Raw genomic sequence first — 25856 nt, forward strand, 5'->3', positions numbered from 1 at the left:
TTACAATATTTATTAAGTATTTAATGCTATCAGCGTGAGTCTCTAGATCATAAATAAATACTAAAAGACCGACTTCACGTCTTTCTCCCATAAATTGTAAACTTTAGATGGAAATTTTAGGAAATCCTAATCGCCCTAAAATATCCTCAAATGTTCATCTCGTGTTTCAGAAGTTGTTTATATTTCTACATATGTTCTTCCTCGATTTTTCTATTTATGAAATTTCTTAGTAACAATAGGTGACGGTAGTCTGCTTAAATAATACACAATTAGTAATAAATAAATAAAAAATACTAAATATTCTAGTCATATTAGATCTAATACAATTAGTTTGTAATTAATAGTTGTTAAATGAGAGGCCCAACCAATGAGATTAGTTTATTAGAACAGTTGGAAAGAGTGGGATTTGTGATGATGGTATCTGTAAATTCAAGAGAACAACAATAACATAATGAATGTATGCTTTTTTTCACTCATCCCATTATTATTTCTGCAATATTAAACAAAAAGTTTCCCTATTGTTAGTCAAATTTTCATTGATTAAGGAGTGGTTAAGATCACTAATGCAGCAGGCACAGCGTGTGATGAGCTTCTCTGTCACTCTTACAAACGCTGGTTTTCAAAACCCACTTGGACGTCCATTATTTCATTGCTTATATTGAGGGTCTTTAAGGGGCCATTCCATGAATACGTGTGCAAGGAGATAAGGGCTATAGAGAATTTGTCTGTATATATTGAATAATATATTGTTATTTACACTTCTGTCGTACTTCATTCTATTATATAAAATGTAATACTTTCATCATCTTTAGATTATATGTTTTTCTAAATAAAAAATTGATGGGTAATGCCACTTCATTATATTACAGTATTGGTATTGGAGTAATCAAATATCAGTGAAATCTAAAATATAGCTAAATTTTATATAAATGACCTACATTGGACTAACTAAAAAATTTTAACTCAGACAATAACTATAAAAGAATTTTCAAAGTTGGAGAGTCACTATTCACCTATCAAACCCATATTTTATTCACAAATAATCAACAAAATTTTATTAACTTTTTAAAAAACTTTTAATAGTAAACAAGATTATATTATGTCCATATTTTCCGGGAAATATATTTTGTAAACAAGGTTATATTATATTGGATAATTAGGTTGATATAAAAAATAGTTGAAAAATAATAATTTTAAGTAAAAATTAAATTATTAATTAACATATGGAGTGTATTGGCAAAATATTATTATTAAATTTTATAATATTATATTATTATTTTGACTTTGAGATGAATCTAATGTAGATTAATATCTTTATAGTCAAAACCTCAATTTTCAGCCAAATTTTAGAGATGGCAATGATCTAGAATTTTTCACAATTTGCAAGGATTGCATGGTTATATCATTGAACATAAAATAGGTCGTTTTTTTTAACACAAAGATTATGACATCTCATCATATTCATTAAAAATCCACTTATAATAAAATAAACTAATGAAAACAACAACATTTAAGATTAAAAAAAAAAAGTAGTGATTTAAGATATCACGCTGTTATAATCAATTAATTTATTAAGAACAGAAATGATTCGGAGCGGTCGGGCTGGTTTTAGTGAATAACAGATCACCAATCACATTTTGACACATTAGTTATTTCATATTAAGCCAAAAAAGTGCATTACATTGATTATTCATCTCAATGACCACAAAGCCCGACCACTGATCAGTTTGAAACTTTCTAAATCACCTATTCTCTTGTCGTTGTTGCCCATCTTTGTCGCCCTCCCACTATCGTTTACTGGGTTAATTTGTTGATGGTATGTTTTAGAACTTGCTCCTTCTGTTGTGATGTGTTCCGCCCATCTGCATCTCCAACTTGCTCCTATTTGTGATGTGTTCTTCCAACTTGTACCTTTTGTGCTGTTTAGAGGTTCTTGAAACAGGTGATGAATTTGTATTGAACCCAAGATAGAGCATGCGGCAAATCCATAAACCCTATAAACCTTTAAAAAAAATTAGACCAACCTTCTCAAAATTGGGGGAAAAAAAGGTAAAAGCGAGAAAAAGTAAGAAGAAAGAGAAACAGAGTAGAGACTTCCAATACATAAAGAAATCAAAAGGGGAAAAAAAGGGTTCTTGAGTTTCGTCTTTCTTTGCTCTGTCACTGGGAAGAAGATGAATGGTGGTCTATCAGGCTTCAGTGCGTACAATACACTTTTTTCTCTTTCACAATAATCATATAGTCTTCTTATATTATACTTTTGTGCCCTTTTATCTATTATTCTCCAATTTTCCGGACACTTGTGTTATTTTCTTTTGGCTAATAGTAAGTATTGAAGCTATTGAAGCAGCTGATTCTACTAAAACAGTTGACTCTACTCTACAAGCTATTGAAATAGCTAACTCTACACATGTTAGCCCTCCATTGTTGACTATGTGACTTTAATTGTAATTGTGTTAAATCCCACTAATTGTGATGTACTTATTTGTAAATGTATACACAACTTTATAAATAAAACAAGAGACTAACTTTCACGGAGAGTGAAAGTGATTCACGAGAAACCTGTGCAAAGCTATCATTCTTCTATTTGGTATCAGAGCCATTGTGAAGAGTGAGCTCTCTTTTGTTTACTCTCTCATGGCTTCTGCTTCCTTGAATGTTGGGAATTTTGTTACATTAAAACTCAAGTCTGATAACTATCCATTGTGGAGAGAGCAAGTTCTTGGCTTGGCAGAAAGTTAAGACGTTGTTGGATATCTAACAAGGGAATTTTCAGTTCATTCTCTTTTATTACTAGTTCTATAAGGCTCCAGTGACGGTAAACAGGATGTAAATCTTGAATATCAAAAATGGAAGAAAGCTGATAGACTTCTTCGTGGATGGATCATAGGGACTCTATCTGAAGAGGCACTTGGACGGTGATTGGCTTAGAGACCTCAGTTCAAGTTTGGACTGCTCTTAAGGAGGCATATGCTCAAGCTTCTCAAGAGCGTGAGTTTCAACTTACACAACAATTAACTTACATGCATAAGGATGCTTCCACATCTCTCAATGACTATCTCAAACAATTTAAAAATGTTTGTGATAGCCTAGTTGCCATTGAAAGTTCGGTAAGCGACAAGACTAAAGTATTTTCTCTATTGAATAGTCTTGGTGGAAAATATGAACCCTTCACCACTTCTATGTTAAAACCTCCAATGCCTTCATATGGAGAGATCATACCTTTATTACAGAGTTATGAGACTTGCATTACTTTACATGCCCATGACTCTAATAATTATGTTGCATTTTTTGGCCATAATAATCCTAAAAATCCATTCTCTCATAGTCCTAAAAGTGAGCATAACAATAATGGCCAGTTCAACTCTAAAGGCAAAGGTTTCCCCCAGTCAAATAGAACACCTCATACATCTTCTTCTTCTGGTCAAACTTTCCACTCTAATGGTTCTAAAGAACGAAATAAAGATGTTTACTGTTAGATTTGCAGCAAACGTGGCCATGATGCCCTCCATTGTTGGAATCGTTTCAATCATTCTTATCAAGCCAATGATCTTCCTAGAGCTCTTGCTGCGATGACTATAGAAAATGGTGTTTCTGATGCAGAATGGACAACAGATTCAGGTGCTAGTGCTCATATGACATCTGATGTAGATATTCTTAGTAACTTGCATCCATATATTGGTGAGGATCATGTTCTTGTTGGTAATGGAGATACTTTGCCTATTACCCACATGGGTGATACGTCTATACAACTTGGTTACTCCAAAATACATGTAGATAATGTTCTGCTTGTTTCTGAGTTAGAATGCAATTTATTATCTGTTGGCCAACTCACATCTACTCATCCTGTAAAATTGTGAATTTGATCATACTGGTTTCAATATTCTCAACAGGAAGACAAGGCAGGTACTGATGCAAGGGAGAAAACGGGGTAATCAGTACGTGTTACCAATAGTCCCTACAACACATTTCTTAGTTCGGCATAAGGCTGTTCCTTTTAGCATTTGGCATCAAAGACTTGGACACCCATAGGAGGTCATTGTTTCTCAGTTAAAAATCCAATGATTGATACAAGTCCTTAATAAAAGTAAAGATTATTCTCTGTGTGAGAGTTGTCAACTTGGGAAACAAAGCCGTCTTCCATTTTGTTCTTCTTCTAATAGATCATATGATCTTTTTGATAAGATACACTGTGATTTGTGGGGTCTAGCTCCCACTATTTCAGTTGATAAGTTTAAATATTATGCATGTCATGTTGATGATTGTAGTCACTTTATGTGGCTTATTTCACTAAGAAATAAATCAAATTTCTTATCTCATTTTATTCGTTTTGAGAAATATATCGACAGGCAATTTGAAAAGAAAATTAAAATATTCCAATCAGATGGAGGAGGTGAGTTTACTAGTGTCGAATTTAAACAACATCTTCAACAAACTAGTATTATACACCAACTTAGTTGTCCTCGCACTCCTCAGCAAAATAAAGTTGTAGAGTGTAGACATCGAACCATATGCGAGTTAAGACTCACCATGATATACCACAATGGAGTTCCTAAGCGATTTTGGGTTCATGCTTTAGCTACAACAACTTTTCTAATTAATAGATTGCCCTCGGTCTCCTTGGATAATGCATTTCCATACTTTAAGCTCTATGGTCGACAACCTGATTATTCATCTTTTAGAGTGTTTGGCTCAAAATGTTTTCCTTACATTTGAGATGCCAAACAAAACAAATTTGATCCAAAGTCTATCCCATGTGTTTTTATGGGATACAGTGAGCATCATAAGGGCTATTGTTGTCTCCATCCTCCCACTCACAAGTTTTACATCTCAAGGCATGTCATATTTGATGAGCAGATTTTTCCCTTCAAAAATCCTGCCAATCTTTACTCACTGTCTTCTACTGCTGATGTATCTACTTTTCATGAGTGGCTCAATTTCCATCCACTCCCCGCAACTGCTGATCAATTTATTGAATCTGGTACATCTGCTACGTCTCAGCCACTATCTATGCCTCTCATAGAAACTGCTCATGAACTCCCAGCCGCCTTAACTGAACCTTCAATGCCTTCATCTTCCATCACAATAGCAAATATCTTGGATTCTGAGGCAGATTTGTTGACTTTTTCACTGGTTTGTGAACCATCTTCCTCAACTGGCTTAATTTGTGATCCTACCACACCATCACCAGTGTTGCCTCCACTTGAAGATGTCACTTCCCCATCAACACCTGCTACAGAGGACTCCACTTCTCCTACTATTAGGTCTTCATATCCTATGATTACTCAGGCACGTGCTAGCATTCATAAACTCAATCCCCACTATCTAATGTTCACATTTTTATCACCCATTTTTTGGAACCAAAGACAATACGTTCAGCTCTCAAACATGAAGGTTGGCGCCAGGCCATGCTTGACGAATTAGAAGCTCTCCATGCTAACCATACTTGGGACTTAGTGCCTCGCACAAATAATATGCATGTTATTGGATCGAAGTGGGTGTTTAAAACCAAGCTCAAAGTTGATGGCACAGTAGAAAGGTTGAAAACCAAGCTTGTTGCAAAAGGATATCAGCAAGTGCATGGATTGAATTTCTTTGAAACTTTCTCACCAGTGATTAAACTAGGGACCACTTGAATTGTGTTATCTCTCGCACTTGTCCACCATTGGTCTATTAAGTAATTGGATGTTAAGAATGCATTATTGCATGGTACTATATCTGAAACTATCTTCATGGATCAGCCTCCTGGGTTCTCTCATGATTTATTCCCGAATCATGTTTGCAAGTTGAACAAAGCATTGTATGGACTTAAACAAGCCCCAAGGGCTTAGTTTGATCGATTTAGCTCATTCCTTCTTACCTATGGTTTTAGTTGTAGCTTGGCTGACCCTTCTTTGTTCACCTATCATCATGCTCATGGCACACTTGTTCTTCTTCTATATGTATTCTCACATGATCAAGTGATGCTCTGCTCACTCAGTTTGTCGACGTGTTACATTCTGAACTTTCAATGAAAGACTTGGGTCCTCTTCATTTTTTCTTGGGCATTGAGGTCACTTATACAACTGATGGTCTTATCCTTTCTCAGTTTAAATGTGCCTTGGAAATTCTTGACCGTGCTAATATGATGGAATGCAAACCCATTGCCACTCCATTATCCACCAAAGTCAAAGTTGTTCACTCCACTACTCCATATTCAGACCTAGCTCAATTTCGAAGCTTAGTGGGTGCTCTCTAATACCTTACCATCACTCATCCGGATCTTGTCTTTAGTGTCAACCATGTCTCTCAGTTTATGCAATCACCCACTGAAGGGCAATTCCAAATGGTTAAGAGGATACTTCGGTGCGTGCATGACACTTTTGATTTTGGTACTCAACTAGCAGTATGGATCTTTATGCATTCTCAGATGTTGATTGGGCTGGGTGCTCTACTACTTGTCGCTCTATGACTGGATACTGCACTTTCTTGGGAAGCAACCTTATTTCGTGGTGAGCCAAGAAACAACCCACAGTTTCCAGGTCTAGCATTGAGGCTGAGTACCGGTCTATGGCTCACACAGCTGCTGAATTAACTTGGTTAAGTTTTCTTCTTCGTGATCTTCAGGTTGTTGTTTCTTCTCCTCCACTTTTGTTTTATGACAACTTAAGTGCTCTCTATATGACTATTAATCCTGTTTTTCATGCTCGAAGTAAGCATATTGAACTTGATTATCATTACGTCCGTGAGCGAGTTGCCCTTGGACTTTTAGAAACTTAGCATGTCTCCTCTTCATCTCAACTTGCTGATATATTTACTAAGCCTTTGAGTAAGCCTTCATTGCTTCATCTACGTGCCAAACTTAGTCTCGTGCCTCGCCTCAGTTTGAGGGGGCCTATTGAAGCTATTGAAGCAGTTGATTCTACTGAAATAACTGACTCTACTCTACAAGCTATTGAAATAGCTGACTCTATAGATCTTAGCCCTCCTGCAGCTGACTCTACACATCTTAGCCATCCATTGTTGACTATGTGACTTTAATTGTAATTGTGTCAAATCCTACTAATTATGATGTACTTTTATGTAAATGTATACACAATCTTATAAATAAGACAAGAGATTAACTCTCACAGAGAATGAAAGTGATTTACGAAAAACCTATGCAAAACCATCATTCTTTTATTTGTAAGGAGGCAGCATTGGAAGGGTCACGATTAGGGGCTGGTAGGGAGGAAATTTGTGGAGAGGGATATTTCTGGAGAGGAGGGCTCGCGGAGAGAGAGAGAGAGGCTTCTTTTTCGTCTGGGTTCCAGGGGAAATAATTGAGAGGGTCAGCGTGCATGATCTCTTGCGGTGGAGGCATATATATGATAGATAAAATGAAGAGCCTACGTGGAGGTCACCCATTGGAGAGCTGCTTATTGGAGTAAATCAGATCGTCCGAATTTAAGATTAACTCTATTAAGAATTATTACGGCACACTTACAAAAACGCATACATTAATGGGCCAAAACCCAAACAGTTTTCATAAGGGGAATGCTTAACGGCTAATTTCATTCCCAACGGAAAAGAACAAAAGGCCCCCAAGGTTCAGGTCTAGAAGCATAGCTTTAGGAGAGCTCCTCCAAATGCTTGGCATAAAGCTAAAACCCACCCACCTTTACAAACGCCTTCCCTCCGCTCTTCTATTCTCCACAACTTCAGCTTCCAACTATCTTAATTGTCGCCTCAACTTCTTCCTCTCCCAACAAACATCAACCTTCCAATTTCTCCTTCAAGCCCATAATCTCGTCATAACAAGTGGCAACTCAAACAACCTCTTCATAGCATCGAAGCTCATCTCCCTCTATGCCTCTCTCAATGAACCCATTTCCTCCACCAAAGTGTTTGATTCGTTGTGTTCAAAAGATACGTTTCTTTGGAACTCCGTGATCAAATCCCAGTTCTCCAATGGAAATTACTCACAAGCACTTGATTTTTATCTCCAAATGCGAGCATCTGATACCCCACTCGACCAATTCACCATTCCGATGGTTGTTTCTACGTGCGCCGAGTTGATGCTGCTATATCATGGCAAGAACATTCATGGATTGGCTTTGAAATTGGGGCTCTTCACGGGGAATTCTGCTGTTGGATCTTCATTTGTGTACATGTATTCGAAGTGTGCTCGAATGGAGGATGCATGGTTCATGTTTGATGAAATTTGTGTTAGGGATGTGATTGGTTGGACCGCACTTGTGATTGGATATGTGCAGAATGGTGAGAGTGAGAAGGGTTTGGAGTGTCTTTGTGAGATGCACAGGATTGGTGGGGATGGTGAGAGACTGACTTTTAGAACATTGGAAGGCGGGTTTCAAGCTTGTAGGAAACTGGATGCTATTGTGGAAGGTAGATGCTTACACAGTTTAGCGGTAAAAACCGGAATTGGGTGTTCACAGGCTGTTCAATCTTCACTTTTATCAATGTATTCAAAGTGTGGGAACCCTGAAGAAGCTTACCTCTCCTTTTGTGAAGAAATGGATAAAGATCTTCTCTCGTGGACATTAATCATTGGTATTTATTCGAGATTTGGACTAATGACTGAGTGCCTAAGTTTGTTTCCGGAAATGCAGGAGAATGATATATGCCCTGATGGAATTCTTATTAGTTCTGTGCTTTTGGGGTTCAGTAATTCCACGAGTGTCTTTGAAGGAAAAGCCTTTCATGGATTAATCATAAGACGGCATTATGGATTGGATGAAAAGGTTCATAATGCATTACTGTCCATGTACTGCAAGTGGGGACAATTAACTCTTGCAGAGAAGCTCTTTGGTAGAGTACCTGAGCCTAATAGAGACTGTTGGAACACTATGATTTTTCACTATGGCAAGATGGGGCTGGAAGCAAGATGTATAGAATTGTTTAAAGAGATGCAATATCATGGCATTCAACCTGATTCAAACAGCTTTGTCCCCGTAGTTTCTTTGTGTTCCCATACAGGAGCAACATATCTTGGTCTTTCACTTCATTGCTATATAATCAAATGTTCACTGGATGAAAATAGATTGGTCACCAATTCACTCATAGACATGTATGGTAGAAGTGGCAATCTAAACATAGCCTGGAAAATATTTTGTCGTACACAGAGGGATATTGTCACATGGAACACTTTGATCTCATCTTACGCTCATAGTGGGCATTATACTGAGGCTGTAGCCTTATTTGATAAAATGACTTCAGAGAACGTGAAGCCTGACTCAGCAACATTGGTAACAATTATTTTGAGTTGTTCTCATCTTGCATCTCTGGAGAAAGGAGAAGGTATTCACCGTTACATTGAAGAAAGAGAGATTGAGTTTAATATATGCCTTGCCACTACATTGGTTGATATGTATGTGAAATGTGGGCAGCTTGAGAAAGCAAGAAAGTTGTTCAACTCAATGAAAGAGAGGGATGTTATATCGTGGAATGTGATGATCTCAGGTTATGGAATGCACGGATATGCAAAATATGCTATTGATATATTTCAAGAGATGGAGAATTCAAATGTTAAACCAAATGGACTCACCTTCCTTGCCGTTCTCTCAGCTTGTGTTCATGGAGGGCTTGTTGAAGAAGGGAAGTGTCTGTTTAATAGGATGCAAGACTATTCCATAAAAGCCAACATGAAGCATTATGCATGTATGGTAGATCTTCTAGGCAGGTCAGGTAATCTACAAGAAGCTGAGACTTTGGTTCTTTCAATGCCGTTTTCTCCTGATGGTGAGGTTTGGGGGACTTTGCTAAGTTCTTGTAAAACTCACAATGAAATTGAGATAGGAATAAGGATAGCCAAGCATGCCATTGAGACTGACCCAACAAATGATGGGTACTATATAATGATGTCGAACTTGTATAGTTCTGTTGGGAGGTGGGAGGAGGCAGAAAGGGTGAGAGAAATGATGAATGAAAGGAATGTGTTGAAGAAAGCTGGCTGGAGTACACTCTAAGTGATATGTATTTCCTTTGATTCTTGTTGGGAAATGTGTACTCTAACCCTGAGAGTTGATAATTAGATAAGGAGCTTCAACATCCACTTTAATTCTGATAGCTAGGAGAAACAGATATTGGATAAGCCACATGGGCCCTGAATTTTTTTTTCCTTCCAAATGTGACTGGTACTGCTGTTGCTCACGGGTAATCTTCTGTTCACTATTCTCAGCTCCTTCTCTTTCCTCCCTTTTTCCCTAATTAATGACCGAAACACGATTCCAGCCTTTCCAGGAAACCAGTCTGTTTCTGTTTTATGAGTTCACGTTCAAACCAAATTTATGGTTTCTATTTTTTTCTATTAAGAGGGACGGTACCCCCATATTTTAATAGTTACCCACACATTTGGCAGAAGAATACCGTATACATGATAAAAGGCTTTCACGGTTTCAAAAATCCAGAAACTCAAGCCTTGAAAAGGAACCTTTACTTTAAAAGAAAAATAACTGTGAAAACCTATATTAACACATCAGAATATAGCCCATTAATGCCTGAAGGATGGCAATCCAGCTTTTTCCAATACTAATAGGCCAATCACTGGCTTTGGTAGGAGACTCACAGAAACAAAAGAAGCATCAGAACCAGCTACCCGTATATTAGCAAGACCATCAGCAATTCTATTCCCCTCTCTATAGATGTGGCATAGATAGAAAGGCATAGAAGAGGAAATAAAAAGAATATCTTTCCACAGTTCATAATATTGTCAAGGAGGCTGCTTCCTATTTCTAAACCAGTGCATAACCAACAAAGAATTGGTCTCCACAACTATTTTTGTTGGCTGTAGTTGATAACATATTAAGAGATCAATTTTTAAATCAGTAATCTCTGCAAATATGTTTGTCCCAAACCCAAGGCATCAAGAGAAGCCTTCAACAAAAATACCTTCATGATTTCTTATAACACCAGCTACATCTTGCTGGACCAGGATCCCCTTTAGGTGCACCAATATTCAACTTGAATCCATCAAGTGGAGGAGGGTGCCATCGAACTAAGAAAGTATTAGGAACTTTTATCTGAATTGGTTTAATAAAGAGACTAGATAAAATGGTCAGATTCATCTTCAAGGTTGGTTTCTATTAATTTTACCATTTATATGGTTTATGGATTGTGTGCTATTCTTCATGCAAGAAAGAAGAAACTTGGTGTGGGGGTTTTAGATATACTCCATCTCATCAGTATTCTGTAGCTTAGGGAAAAATATTTTTGTTAAACTATGACTTACTTTCCCCATTGTATTTTCCATGGAACATTTGGGATGTGGTAAAGAGTGATCAGCAAGCTGTTACGTACTGTAACTGGCATTTTTGTTGTCCATGTAGAGGTGCAGTGTCTTGCAATCCAAAAACAAGCTTTTTGACCTTTTTGAATCTGGGGAGAGCAAGTCAATATACTTTTGAATGTGAGACATTTATGAGATAAGAGTCACAATACTGACTCCTGAGATACAAAAAAAAAAAAGTCACAATGCTTAGATTGGTTATTTTCCTTCTACTATTTTACATTTAAGTAATTATTAGTTTCTAAATTCTATTGTTGCTTTCCTAAAATGGTCAAAAGATTTGACTAAAGCCTTACTTATTTTCTCAGTTTAGAAAATCTTTAATTTGTTTCATCATAGTTGTGTCATGTCTATACTCATACCCTATATGTTAAGTGTGTCTTTATTGCATTTTTGTTCTTACCCTACATGCTCCCATTGTGGCGCTTCATATTCCTCTTCTCATTTGTGCTATCTAAAGAGAAATTTAACTTAAGTCACTGACAGTTGTTTATGGTGGAAGTTGCCGCATCACTAATATAGAACTTCTTCATAGGTCTTTTAGTAACATAGATCCTTCATATTGCTACTGTGCTCCAACATGTGACTGTAATCTGATTGTCATTGCTGTCTCTTCTTGCAACCAGCAGTGTCAAGTATCGAGGAAAGCAAATATCGGATTGGCAGTTAATCGAATGGAGACTGCAGAGTTCCTTTCTGCATCCTTCACTTTCAACAATGGATGATGCAGAGGTTACCAGCTAACCTTGTTACCAACCAACTGGAAAATGCTAATAAGAGCATTATCAAGAATGACTTCGAGGTGAGTTGTTTCCATGACCTATGTTGTAACTGCATATTCATTATTATTGCCATTATTAATTTATATTCTTTAGTGGATCTTGTTAGATAATGGTTGGATTAGAAATAATGAACCTGTTAAGATTACCCTTTCCTGATTGTTAGAAAGAGTTCTCCTTAGTAGGCATGTTACAAGATGAGTGATCGTTTGAGAGATTTAGACTTTTTTATTTTTTTCATAGCAAGTTGGCTTAGGGGGGTTTCAAATCAGCCCCTCTTACAAATCATTGGCAAGCATGAAGCATCTAATATTCTTTATCAATCAAACTTATTACGTATCAGAAAAAATATTCTTTATCAATAAATGCAAGTTTCTTCTAAATCGAGCCCAAAATCCTATCTCCAATCCCAATCCTTAGTTATACAAATAATGCAAGTTTTCTGAAGCAAATGCTTCTGAACTGATCTTAGCAAGCAATGTTAACCTTGTATCCACATACCAATCTTTCTGAAGCTTTCTGTCATTGCTTTTAGTATGCATCCTCCTGGAGGAAGCATCTGTTTCAATGATGAGTTTATCTCATTTTTTATAAAAATCAACTTCGACACCTGGACTGAGGTAATTGACAGTTTTTTTTTTTTTTTTTTTTTTTTTTAACTAGAGGGGGATTAAGGGGACTCTGCATCATTGGTATCCTATGCTTCAATCTAGTACTGTTCAGCCAAATATGAACCCCTCCTAAATATTTGGAAGGTTTGGATAGTGAATTGAGATGAAAGTTGAAAGTTGAATAAAATATTATTAGAATATTATTTTTTAATATTATTATTATTTTGTGATTTGAAAAAATTGAATTATTTATTGTCTTTTGTGTGAGAATTGAAAAAGTTGTAATGATTTTTAAGAAAGGAACCAAGGAATTAAAAAAATATTAACAAACGTTTTGGAAGTGGATGCCAACTTTTTTTCCAATTTCCTTTCTGTTTACTTTCTCTTGATTTGTGTTTCCTTCTATGGTTACAGTACATTAATTAAAAAAAATAACAATGTTCTCTCCGCTCTCTTCTCATCTCTCTTTAAATAATAGAAAAAAATATATTTACAAATCTTCTTATTGACACATTCAACACATTGTTTGTGTATAATCAACTAGCGTAAAAAAATCTTCACCTACTTCTATTTTGTAGAATAGTTAGGTGGACTTCTTTTCATTTTTTTTTTTAATTGGCATCTGGTGTTTAGGAACAACACTCCAATTAATTCCAGGAAGAATGTACAGGCTCTTGGTAAGAAGTTTCCCGCACACACACTTCGGACGATTCAAAGAGAAAATCTTCTAATCTGATAGCTCTTAGAGATTGTTTGCATCTAAAAAAATTTGAATCTTACACCTAGAGAGCATACCCCAAGCCTATGGCCTTTTCCGTTCTCTCTCGGCTTCCTCTCAATTGGTTGATCCTCTCATTTTCATTTTCTTTTACCTACTTTCACGCTCAGTTTTTCTTCTACCCTTTTATTAAAACTAGCCTACTAATGGTTATCAACATTTAAATTTTCTACATCCATGGCTGCTTTACAAATTTCATATTGACTTTAGAGATTAAAGTACCTAAGAGCTATATCTAGATTGAGGTTTCGATTTTACATAATCGAGGAAATTGTCTTCCCTACTATTGGTAGTCCGTACTAAAGAGGACCGTATTTCTTTTTGACTACAGAGATCTTCTTTGATTGCTTTAGTTCAGCCAAGATCAGTGTACCCCTACCTAAAAAAAGGAAAAAGATAAGTTCACCATCAAACTTCATGTATAAAGTTCGTACCCTCACTTTGTGAACTACGCCTCAAAACAACAGGAAATGAAATGATACTATACATTTAAGTTTATCTTTTTAATTTGACTGTTTATGTATTTTATTTTTATTTAATGGTTAAAGAAGTAACTATTATTATATTGATTTTTTTAAATTCTTTTAAAAATATTTAAGATGTTTAAAAAATATTTAAAAGAAAAGGCAATATATATATATATACATATATATATATATATATATAATTTGCACTAGGGGCACACCAAGTGGACAATTTTGTGTGGCATAGTAGCACTACCCATACATATATATTATGGAAAATGATAGTATGACTATCAAATATGCCCACTCATCTATTTTTATTTTTATTTTTATTATTTTTTCTTAATGGTTAAGGAAATAACTATTAGTGAATTTATATAATTTTTTTCTTAAAAGTTAAGCATGTTTAAAAAATGATCAAAGAAAAATTAAGGAAAAAAAAACTCATTTATATTAGTGTTCATATTTAATAGACACGTTTAGTAGTTATCCTAACATTGTCCATATATTATTATTTTGTAAAAGATGCATTTCACTTTGATAAGGAATAAGGGTGTAAAAATAAACTGAAAAACCATCTGGACCGATTGGTTCGCTCCGGCTTTCGATCGATTCGGTCTGGAATTAATTCATTCATTTTAAAAATTGGTCAAATCCAGTTCGGAATCGGTTTTACGTTTTCCAACATTGGACCAGTTCACATATTATATATATTTTATTAATTGTTAATATTATATATAATATATTTTATATTATACATAATTTTTAATATATATATATATTCTATTATAATAAGTGGTTATCTAACTCCTACAGTAATTTTTCTTTTTTTTTTATCCCTGTTAATTTTTCTTATTTTTTCGTTAAGTCCATTTTTATCGTAAATGGGTCAGATGTGGGGTCGGCTGAAGGGATAAGATGTCAAGTCTTTTCTTTAATTTTTTTCACCTTTCCATCTTCTCTATTTCTCTGCATATTCTCATTTGTTTCTCTCTCCAAAACCAAACTTCTTTCCTTCCCTGTCTCTTTGTCTTCTCTCTTCTCTTCATCTTCGTGTTTGCATCTTTAGATTTATTTTTTGCAGTGTTGGTTTTTTTTTGCATGTCATGGTAGATGTCACTGAACGAAGGCCATCACCTTCCAATCTCCTCCATCGCGCCTTAAATGCTGCAGATTTAGACCCATTGCAGCTCAACACTTATTTCTCCAACAAAAACCAAAGCCCATAGAGAGAGAGAATGCGAGGCTTCTAACTGTATTCCTAGGGTTCGACGAAAACCACCTCTCCACAGTCGACGATAGCTAGCTCAACAGAAACTCTGCTGGCTGGATTTCATGTTGGCATTTTTTGGCCTTTTGTGTTTCGAATTTGATTGTGTTTTGGGTTTGGATTTTCGCATTTTCTACTAGACCTGTGTTTCGTGCCTTTGGGTCCATCTAGATGGTTTTGCATTTTAGGGTTTTCTTAATTTCTTTGATTTTTTTAATCATTTAAAGTTTTATTTACTTTTTTTTTTTTTCGACATCTGAATCTAGGGTTTACTGATATTTTGGTTTTCAGGGGGCGCCAATTTTTGCCCATGTTTGACCACGTGTAGTAATTTCAGTTTTTTGTCTCTTTCATTTCGTCCATGACCAAGTATTAGTTTAGTTCTTTCTCGTTCATTAGTATATTTGGTCCTTTGAGGACCCAGTGTGGTGATTTGAGTTTTTGTTCTCATAGCTTGCCTCTCTTTTTTTCTTTTTTGGTTTTTGTAAGCAGATTATATGCTCAGAGACTAGCACAAACAAGCGAAAGACGTTTTGATCTCTCTCAGAGGAAATTTTTTTGCTTTAAATCCTCTCGAGAATGTTACAAGGAAGTTACTTGTAGTGGTAGAGGGGTCTAGTTTTATTTACTTTATTCAAAATGGGTTGTGTGGCTATTGGTTTGTATGAAATGATTTATGAAATGTGCTTCTTGAACGTGTTGATACATTAGAAAGTAATTATGTAAAGACAAAGTTGTAGAGGGGGCTAGCTTTTTCTCGCGTTTTGAGGACTTGTGGGGGACTCCCGAACTTGGCAAGGGGGAGTGAGGTTCATGTTCACGTCTTAAGATATGGATTTGAGTCAGATGTCGATGTCATTAATGCTTTGATCACTATGTATGTGAAATGTGGTAATATTATAAATGCACGGTTGGTGTTTGATAGAATGCCGAGAAAGGATAGGATTTCTTGGAAGACAATGATTTCGGGCTATTTTGAGAATGGAGAGTGTTTGGAAGGATTAAGGTTGTGTTGCTGTAGTTTGATGATGGGAAATAATTTTCAGATAGTCTAGGTGTTTTGTATGCATGATAATTTAGAGCTATATCTTCATGGTATCAACATGCATCGAACAAACTAAACCTTCTTTTTAATCTCATCAATAAAAAAATTTGTTTTTACTATCCTAGCATGCTTTTGGTGAATTTTTTTAGTGCAACTAGGTTTGAAGGAACTGGTTTATCACTAAAAGCCATATGTAAAAAGTAGCTCCCCCCTGCTTAATCATCACCACTAGGGGTGTTCAACCGGGTACCGGACCGGGTATCCGGATATATCCGGCCCGGAACCCGGAGTTCAAATCTGGACCGGGTTCCGGCCCGGATATACCCGGGTTAAGATACGGTCCGAAACCCGGATTCATCCGGGTTTTTACAACCCGGAAATCCGGGTTCCGGACTATACCTGGTTTTTTTTTTTTTTTTAAAAGCCTCTTTTTTTTTTTTTTTAAATGCCTATATTTATATTAGAGACTTTTCAACAAACATCCATGTTGAAGGACATAAATTCCTTTATGTAAAAAGCCAATATTTATTAAAAATAATGTTGAAAATCATACTTTTTTGTAAAAGCCTATATTTTATGAAAACTTTTTCTAAGTCATATTAAAAAGCATATATCTTAACATTCTTCAGAATAATAAAAATATATAAAAATAAAAAACTAAAATGCATGCAATCCACTACATATTACATTATTTTTTTATTTATATATTACATTACAAAATTACAATATATGAATTACAAAATCATTAGGATGGTCTTCCATCAATGATTTAATCTAACACCAAGAAGCAACTTCCAGTGATCTGACTGAAAAAGGATCCTGCAAACAAAAAAAAATTGAATACTTAGAAAAGCTATGTAGTCTTTAATCTCACACCAAAATTGTAATGCCAAAATTGTTGATGAGAACAAAATTCACTTTAAGATAAATTACAATTCTTCTCTTTATGGAACAGCAAGATAAATTACATTTCCAAGCTATGTTCCTCACAGTTCATAACAATAAGAATGACAAGTCAACAACAGGTCCCAACAGTACTTCATGATCAGAAACACCAGGTAACAAAAGGAAGATACTCAAATAATAAATCAAAGATGTCAACTGCAAAGCTTTTGGAAAGAAAAATGCTACCACCAAACAATACATTTGATCTCTCACAGTATGCTTAAAAAGGAAATAAAAGAAGTATTCACTTAATTGGTTTCCTTATGGGTCTTCTTATATTTGCGTAGAGATTAAGATGGTCCATCAAATTATTTCTAAAAATTGTTTCATGATGTACCTGTTAAATGGAATGGCACGTACCTATTAAGTCCATTTTATTATTTGAAATAATGGGCATAAGCGTATTTTGAGTAACTACAAGTATGTATATTAGTCTACTGTTTGTACTTTTTTCAAAACATTTTGAATGATATTGACGGAAACCATTCACAAACCAGCAAATACATTGAAGAATTAAGACTGACACCCCTGCTTTTTCTACACAAGCACCTTATGCTTCAACACTATCCTACCCATGACATGCAACTACAAGTATGTATATTAAAATTGATGCTACTGCTCGTCTATTAGAACTAAATTATGTCTATTAGTACCTGTTAAATGGAATGGCACGTACCTATCCATTTTATTATTTGAAATAATGGGCATAAATATATTTTGAGTAACTACAAGTATGTATATTAGTCTGCTGTTTGTCCTTTGGTCAAAACATTTTGCATCATATTGACTGAAACCTGGGTAAAAAGAAGTTAATGACATAAAATAAACCTAGGTAAACTCATGTAGAATATCTCTATACCTTGCAAGCTTCTGAGTTACAGAAGTTGCTGGTGCAGCAGATGCAGCACATCGACTCGTTGCATCATTTATATCCAGTAGCTGACAAAAAAAAGGGAAGATATTAAATCTCCATAAACATTTGTCCCTTAACAAGACCACAATCAGGGAGTAAAATCCAAGAAGACTTCCCCAGTCCCAAACTAAAAATAGCAATGAAAAAGAAAAAAATAAACAAAAATCATAGCTTTCCAGCCGTTAGGTCCCAAACCTGTTTGGTAGTAAGAGGAAGTTTCTGTTTAGACATGAAAGAAAAAACAGGTAGCTAGATCATCAGGTACTCGATCGATCCTGTTAATTACCTATTACCAATTTCTATCAGGGTTTTGCTCAAATAACAGCTTACACATTATACCCATGTTTAACAAAGTAACAAAAAATACACAGATCTTTCAAAATAATAGAATATACATACCCGTATATACAACCCCACTGAGGAATCATGTCTACGAATTTGTAGCAGACTTTTTCCTCCAATTTATTTAGTAAATAATAAAGCACGTACGAGATAATCGATCGAGAAACATATACATCCAAGAAATCATAGTAGAGAGCAAAAGCTAAACAAGCCCTAGTAGAGAACAAAAGCTAAACATATCCAAATCGACAAAAGGACCCAAATCGCAGAGAACAAACCCAGGGGGGACACGGCGATGGATAGGGTTCCAAAGCTAGATTTCATGTGAGAGAGAGAGAGAGAGGGAGGGAGAGAGAGAGAGAGAGAAAGGGGTGGTCGGGACTCGAGGGGGGGAGACGGGCTACTTGTGACACTGCGGCGGCTAGGGTTTCTAAGCTCCTTTCGCTTGAGAAAAAGACAGAGAGAGAGAATCAGGCTGGGACGCTCGATCGGGGACCCGGGGGGGGAGTTTTCCCTCTTTTATACAAACCCGGTTGTACCGGGTATTAAATATGGAACCCGGGTTTCATACCCGGGTCCGGACCGGATGTACCGGTTATTATCATTGCGGGTTTCGGCCCGGATTTGACCCGGGCCGAAAACCGGAATCGGAATCCGGTTATCCGGATTTCCGGGCCGGGTCGGATTTTACAGCCCTAATCACCACATGAGCTCGGCAATTTGTTTATTTATTTGCCTTGCCTTCGTGGTAAAAAACTAATGAAATATTGGTATGACAACTACTGTTGGTTGAGAAAACTCTATTTTGTAAAATAACTGTTTGATTTAACTAGGCAAACATGCTTTGCATGTTACTTTGACATAGTAATATATATAATTATGTATGAAATAATATATTATAATTTATAACATAATATTTTAATCTTAAACATGAATATTTATTTGATCATATGTTTTAAATATAATATATATATATTAAATACATTTTATTGTCTAATAAATTCTTAACATATTTTTTTTTATAAATACATTAGTAATATTATTATACTTAATATATTTAAACCGAAAAATCGGACCGAAACCGGTAAAACCGAAAGTATTGATTTAGGGGGTAACTAGTGCGTAATCGATTTTAAAAAATATAAAACTGATGTTATCAGTTCGGTCATAGATTTTGTTCAAAACTAGACCGGTTACACTCCTAATAAGGAAATATATGATATTAAACTATTAAACTTTTTTTTGTTAATATGTAATTTATTTTATGAAAATATTATTTTTCTTATATATTATTGATTTGGATATTAATAATAAAATATTTTATCATGAATCTAGTAGTAATTATAATTTATTTCTATAATTATCCTCATATTATATATGAAATTATATTAATTGAGTTAACAAATTAATATACGGGTCAACTCAATTTATTTATATGAAATAGGTTGAAGTGAGTTAAACGGATTAAAATTGGTTAAATGGGCCGTGTCCATATTAACCCAATAAAAATTAATTATAAAACGAGTTAAGCAGGGCATTGTGTATCATCCATTAATTAAATAGGTTGGTTTCGAATTTATTCCTATCTTCTAACACTCATGACTTGACACGACTTATGAATACAAATTACCACCCCTGATGTTATATTGTATTTATCTCTCTTTAAATTATAGAAATCTATCAAAAAATCCTAATAGAATATATTTATATAAGAATAATGATAGACTAACAGCTACTTAACAATTTGTTTACAATGTTAAAATTTTGATGGCTTGATAATATATGACTTGGTCTCTAAATAGAAAACGAGGGTGGGAAACACTCTCACCCCTTTATAAAAAAAATTTGTTGACAACTATAGATTAAAATAGTATAGTTTTTGAAATTTTAGTTAGACTTTCATTTTGATTCGATGGATTTAAATATTATTAAGAATAGTAAATAAATAGTAATTCCGTAGTAAGGGTATCACTTCTGTTTATGTAACTTGATGTTATTTTTATAATTATTTTATAAAAATATCTTTTATTTAAAATAGTAATATAAAAATAGAAAATGCTATCCTCACGCAAAAAATGTTTTGACAGTGGTTACCGAACATGTCAAATTTTTTTTTTATTTTTTTAAATATTTTTAAATACTCTTAAACATTTAAAAAAGATAAGAAACACATTAAAAACCAATTTTTTAACCATTACATAAAAAAATTGGATACACATTTTGGATGGATTCTTTTAACAAAAATTCTATATGTATAGTTATTTTTATATATTTTTTATATTTTTTATTAATATGATTAGTTATATTATTTTTTCATATAAAATAATTATTTTTATAAATCACATTAATAAAATATATAAAAAAAATATATAAAAATAACTATACCTTGTATAACTCTTTTACGAACAAAATTAATATCATCCATAAAAGATTATAAAAATAATTCTATGTCTATATTTTTTGAGCGCCTAAATCTAGCAATTGTACGTTTCTATAGCATATAAAAAAACAAGATATGTGTCGCTCTATGATTGGCTCCAATTTGTTGGTGTATCCCTCGGTTTCGGCGCCTTGAAACTACTCCCTCTATTTAAGTCCGGACATAGCACTCACTGTTCGATCATTACTGTCCCCGTCAGATCATCCTATTCTCTGTTCTAACCACCAAACGAAAGATTTCCCTTCAAACAATGCCCAAGTACCTCAACTTCGTAGCCACCTGGAACTGGTGGTTCCGCTATGTCTTCTCCCATGCCGGCCTCAAGCCCACCACCACCGACCTCGGCGATGGCACCGTCATCCACTGCTGGGTCCCCAAGGCCCACACTTACTCCAAGCCCAATCTCCTCCTCATCCATGGCCTCGGCGCCAACGCAATGTGGCATTGGGGCGATTTCATCTCCTCTCTCATCCCTCATTTCAACGTCTACGTCCCCGACCTAGTCTTCTTCGGGGACTCCTACACTACCCGCCCCGAACGCTCCGAGGCCTTCCAGGCACGCTGCGTAATGGCCCTCATGGAAGCCCAGGGGGTGGTGAAGACGATGAGCATCGCCGGTATCAGCTACGGCGGGTTCGTGGCTTACAGCATGGCGGCTCAGTTTAGGGAGAGGGTGGAGCGGGTGGTCCTTTGCTGCGCTGGGGTGTGCATGGAGGATAAGGACTTGGAGGAGGGTATGTTCCTGGTGAGGAGCTTGGATGAGGCCGTTAGCGTTTTGCTGCCGCGGAGTCCCGAGAAGATGAGGGAGTTGATGCGCCTCACGTTTGCTAAGCCCAATTACAAGGCCGTGCCCTCTTGCTTTCTCAACGATTTCATCCATGTAAGTGGTCTTTGGCATTTGCTTAGATATGGTTGGATGATTAGTTTTTTATATTGAGACTTGGGGGGATTGATTAGAATTGGAATTTGCATTTCGGGATTACTTCAACGTTGGTTCAAATTTTACAAAAGAAAATTAAGCGATGTAGAAGAACAGGTCAACGAGACCCGTTCATCCGCAGAAGACTCCTCTGTTTCAGGAGTTCAAAACACGTCAACAGACTCCACTTCTTTAGGAGTAGAGCTGAAAATTATATTATTTTGTACTGTTTGTTTTACAAAGAGAAATTAAAGAAAATAGCTTTGTGCTTAAAGCTAACTCTCTCTCTCTCTCTCTCTCTCTCTCTCAAACTCATCTGTTCTGGAGAGGAAACCCGACAATAACATATTCGCTCTTTCTTTTCTTCTCTCTACCATTATAAACCAAACACTGAAAATGAGAGGAATCTTGAAAGAGATTTTCTTTTCCTTTCTATGGTTTGGTTTATTTGATAAAAAGCTAGCTGAGACATTTGAAGTTGAGAGGAGATCTCAGATGGGTGAAGACCTGAAGTGTGAACAATGTATTTGTCTATTTATTTCTCTCTTTTTTCCCTCAAGGGGTACAATGTCAATGATTGGGAATTGTTCGTGCAATATATTCGAAGTCTTAAGATTAAAATCGACGGATCTAGGTTAAGCAGTTTTTCAGATAATTAGTCTATATTTTGACAGTCCTTCCCAGACCACATAAGCTGTTCAAGACTGCGCTAGATTCTTAGGTATAACTTGCTGAAGTAGTTGTTAATATTTTTGGGCCCGGGGTTGCGTAAACTCTGATCCTGTCATGCTACCTGTCCTGATTTTCCCAGCTAGTTCCTTCATCATGTGATGGTGTAGGGGACGATTCATATTGAGTTTTAGTTAAAATTTGTTTTGGAAATTGCTTTTTATCGCATGCAGATGATGTGTACAGAACACTTTCAAGAGAAGAAAGAATTGGTTCAAGCATTACACCATGGTAGAAAGCTCTCTGATCTTCCCAAGATAACCCAGGTAATATATTCACCATTACCTTTCAGTTTTCTGTACATGTTGACTTTTCAAGCTAGCCTTCTCTCTTTAGCAGTCTTCCTGGGTATGTATGTATATAAAGGCATATCTTCTCCTTGCTACATACAGCCTACACTGATAATCTGGGGAGACCAAGACCGGGTATTCCCACTGGAATTGGCTCACAGATTGAAGAGGTACATCTGATCAACTTAAAACGTTCAACATTAGTATCAGCTTTATTTCGGATTTCTCAAACTATATGAACAACTTTGGAGAATAATTAGGTATAATCTTCAAAGTCGTCAGTTGATTTTAAGGTTTTGAATTGTGACGTAATTAATTTCCCCCCGGTGATACAGGCATCTGGGTGAGAAAGCACAACTAGCAATCCTAAAGAATGCAGGGCATGCAATCAATGGTGAGAAACCCAAAGAGATGTGCAAGCACATGAAATCATTCCTCGTTGACCCACTTCCTTCACGGAAGCAATTTGTCAAATCACAGCAATGACCACAGGTCCACAAGGTGGACTGTAATTGGTATGATGCAGAAAAAGATATAGATAAGTGTGTATCAATGCAGAAAAGGATGTAGATGAAGCCGGCCCTAGCAAGCTGATTTCACTACATTTACTGAGGACATGCATGCAACCCCTGGCTTGAAATTTCGTGTTGCAAATCATGAAAAAGACAGAGACATTATCAACTAATAAATGATATATGCAGTCTAGAAATGACGCTCGCTCGCTCATTTTTTTTGAAAAAAATAAATCAATATGAGATTCATGTAATAAAAAATTATTTTTTTAAAAGTGAATCTTATTTTTTTCTAAAGGAGTGCTTAACGTTTACCCACTCCACTCCACTATATTTAACATTACTTTTATAAACTATATCTAAAAATATGTACACCATAAGTGGACGATTTATTGGCAGGTGGTTATCACTTTCTACATTGATGAACTTTCTGTAGAATATATATATCTTAAAAATAATTAGCGTTAGGAATTTTAAGAGTTTAGTATTCATATTTTAAGGTTTTAGAATTTTTTTAATTGTGTAAATAGAAGGTGTAACAGTTATTTTTATACCACATCCCGACCAAAATGCACATTATTTTTAGGAAAATTATACACCTACAACTATTTTTTATAATTTTTATATAATCATGTTTTAAATAAGTGATATTTAATATTATTTTACATAAATATCTTCTTATTAACACATGATTGTATAAATATTATAAAGATAGTTGTACGTGGATCGTTACTTTTATTTATATATATATATACAGGCCTGTTCATCGACCCGACCTGACCCGTTAACGAGATATCCCGACCCGAACAGATTCCAGATGCATTCCGTTTGGCCGTACTCGATACTCGACTGACAGCAGTTTCGGAATAGTGTTCCGACCCGACAACAGTTTCGATCCATTGCAGTCTGTCTCTATCTCCCTCGCTCTCTCTTTCTTGTTCTGAGAATCAGTGCATAACGAGCTTATAGATATGGCTAAATAGAAAAGTCTTTCTTGATTTCCTAGTTCCGGTTGTTTCTGATATTTCAAAAGCCGTCCCTGATTTGTGAGATCTCAGTCGAGCCCTCTCTCTTGTGCTGAAGACCCACCGACAACAACCACTGATTTCGGATCAACCACACCAAGATTCACCCCAAACTCTTAACAGTCCAGATTTGAGCCCGACCGCCTGAGCGACGCTGGTAAGATCTCTCTCTCTCTCTCTCTCTCTCTCTCTCTCTCTCTCTCTCTCTCTCTCTCTCTCTCTCTCTCTCTCTCTCTCTCTCTCTCTCTCTCTCTCAGATTGTGCTCTCTCTCCCTCTCTTTCGATTTTTCTTCCTTGCGGTTTGGGGCTGTGATTTGTTGGCCTTCTTTGATTTTTGTCGCCATCGAGCCTCCCAGGCAGAGACGCAGGCAGTCGGTAATGCCACCTTCTTCAAGGGATAATTTCAAGAGATCAACGCCGATGGAGAACTATAGAAATTGCGAACAGACCAACGCCGAGGGAGAGCTGCACATTTTGTATGGAAATGGGTTACGGGTATTACCCGATAAAATTAGAAACGGTTACCGTATAATCCGTTTCCGATTTTTGCAAGTAAACGGGTCAATATTTTGGGTCGGTTCGGGTCGAAAAACGGCCGGGTCAGGATTGCGGTTTATTTGTACAGTCCTATATATATATAAAATATAAACTAACTACTTACTTACAATTATAGATTTAAATAATATAATTTTTCAAATTTTAGTTTGAATTTCATTTTTATTTGATAGAATATTATATTATTAAGAATAGTAAATGGATGATAATTCCCATATGAATTATTACTTCTGTCATTAGAGTTCACATGAACAGTGAAAAAAAGTATTCATGTGAAAGGTCTAGGCCCTGTGTTCCTAACAATGCTCGCGTTCTAAATAATGTCCACATCAGCAAAGTTATAAAAGCAGTCCATCCCCACAGAATTGGGCGGAGGAAAAAAAAAAGTAAAAAAGAAGAATCTAAACCTGGACCATGCAATACTTTTTATTATTATTATTATTATTATTGATTTTCTGACATAATATTTAATAATTAAGTAGTGTTATATGTAATTATAATTTTAATTATTTAGAGTTTTATGTAAAATTTTTAATTTCTTTCCATTTTGATTGATCGGAGTTTTTCGTATCATCTCAGATCAAATTTCAGATGTTTCGGTTGATTCTGGAGAAATTTCAAAAAAAATATTTCGATCCGAATTATTTATAAATGTTGTTTGGGCCATCGACAGGCAACTGGCAACTGCTCTGCTCTTTCTAAACCTAAACTTCAAAGTTTTTTTAAAGTTTGAGGCAATTTTCTCCGCTCCTATTCTTCTCGATAAAGTTCTTGAAAAAACAGCTTTATAGTTTTTTATTTTTTATTTTTTTTAAGTATAAAATATTTGTAAATTTCTCATCTAGGGCTCTTTCTTTTTCTTTTTTTTTTCTTTTTTTTTTATTTAGAAAATTTGTAATTTAGTTATTTAGTGCTCTTTTTTTTTTTGTTGAAAAAATTTATAAACTTGTCATTTATTGCTCTTAATATATTT

General features: G+C 35.4%; 2 protein-coding genes across 5 annotated transcripts; both read left to right on the forward strand.

The window, feature by feature from the left end:
* Positions 1-7504: 7504 nt before the first annotated feature.
* LOC122308315 (pentatricopeptide repeat-containing protein At4g39952, mitochondrial) lies at positions 7505-16123 on the forward strand. 4 transcript variants are annotated; one of them, XM_043121574.1, is made up of 3 exons: positions 7505-9666; positions 11896-12068; positions 15661-16123. In XM_043121574.1, the coding sequence occupies exons 1-2, from the start codon at positions 7608-7610 to the stop codon at positions 11934-11936; spliced, it is 2100 nt and encodes a 699-aa protein (XP_042977508.1). In that variant the 5' UTR covers positions 7505-7607; the 3' UTR covers positions 11937-12068; positions 15661-16123. The 4 variants fall into 4 exon arrangements, with proteins under 4 accessions (XP_042977508.1, XP_042977506.1, XP_042977505.1 ...); XM_043121572.1 differs by having other exon boundaries at positions 7506-10134; positions 11893-12068; XM_043121571.1 differs by having other exon boundaries at positions 7506-10134.
* Positions 16124-21020: 4897 nt separating this feature from the next.
* LOC122307010 (lipase 3-like) lies at positions 21021-23496 on the forward strand. The gene is made up of 4 exons (XM_043119611.1): positions 21021-21733; positions 22675-22767; positions 22894-22961; positions 23127-23496. The coding sequence occupies exons 1-4, from the start codon at positions 21104-21106 to the stop codon at positions 23275-23277; spliced, it is 942 nt and encodes a 313-aa protein (XP_042975545.1). The 5' UTR covers positions 21021-21103; the 3' UTR covers positions 23278-23496.
* The last annotated feature ends 2360 nt before the right edge of the window (positions 23497-25856 follow it).

This window comes from Carya illinoinensis, chromosome 4 (assembly GCF_018687715.1).
Source record: "Carya illinoinensis cultivar Pawnee chromosome 4, C.illinoinensisPawnee_v1, whole genome shotgun sequence".
NCBI lineage: Eukaryota > Viridiplantae > Streptophyta > Magnoliopsida > Fagales > Juglandaceae > Carya > Carya illinoinensis.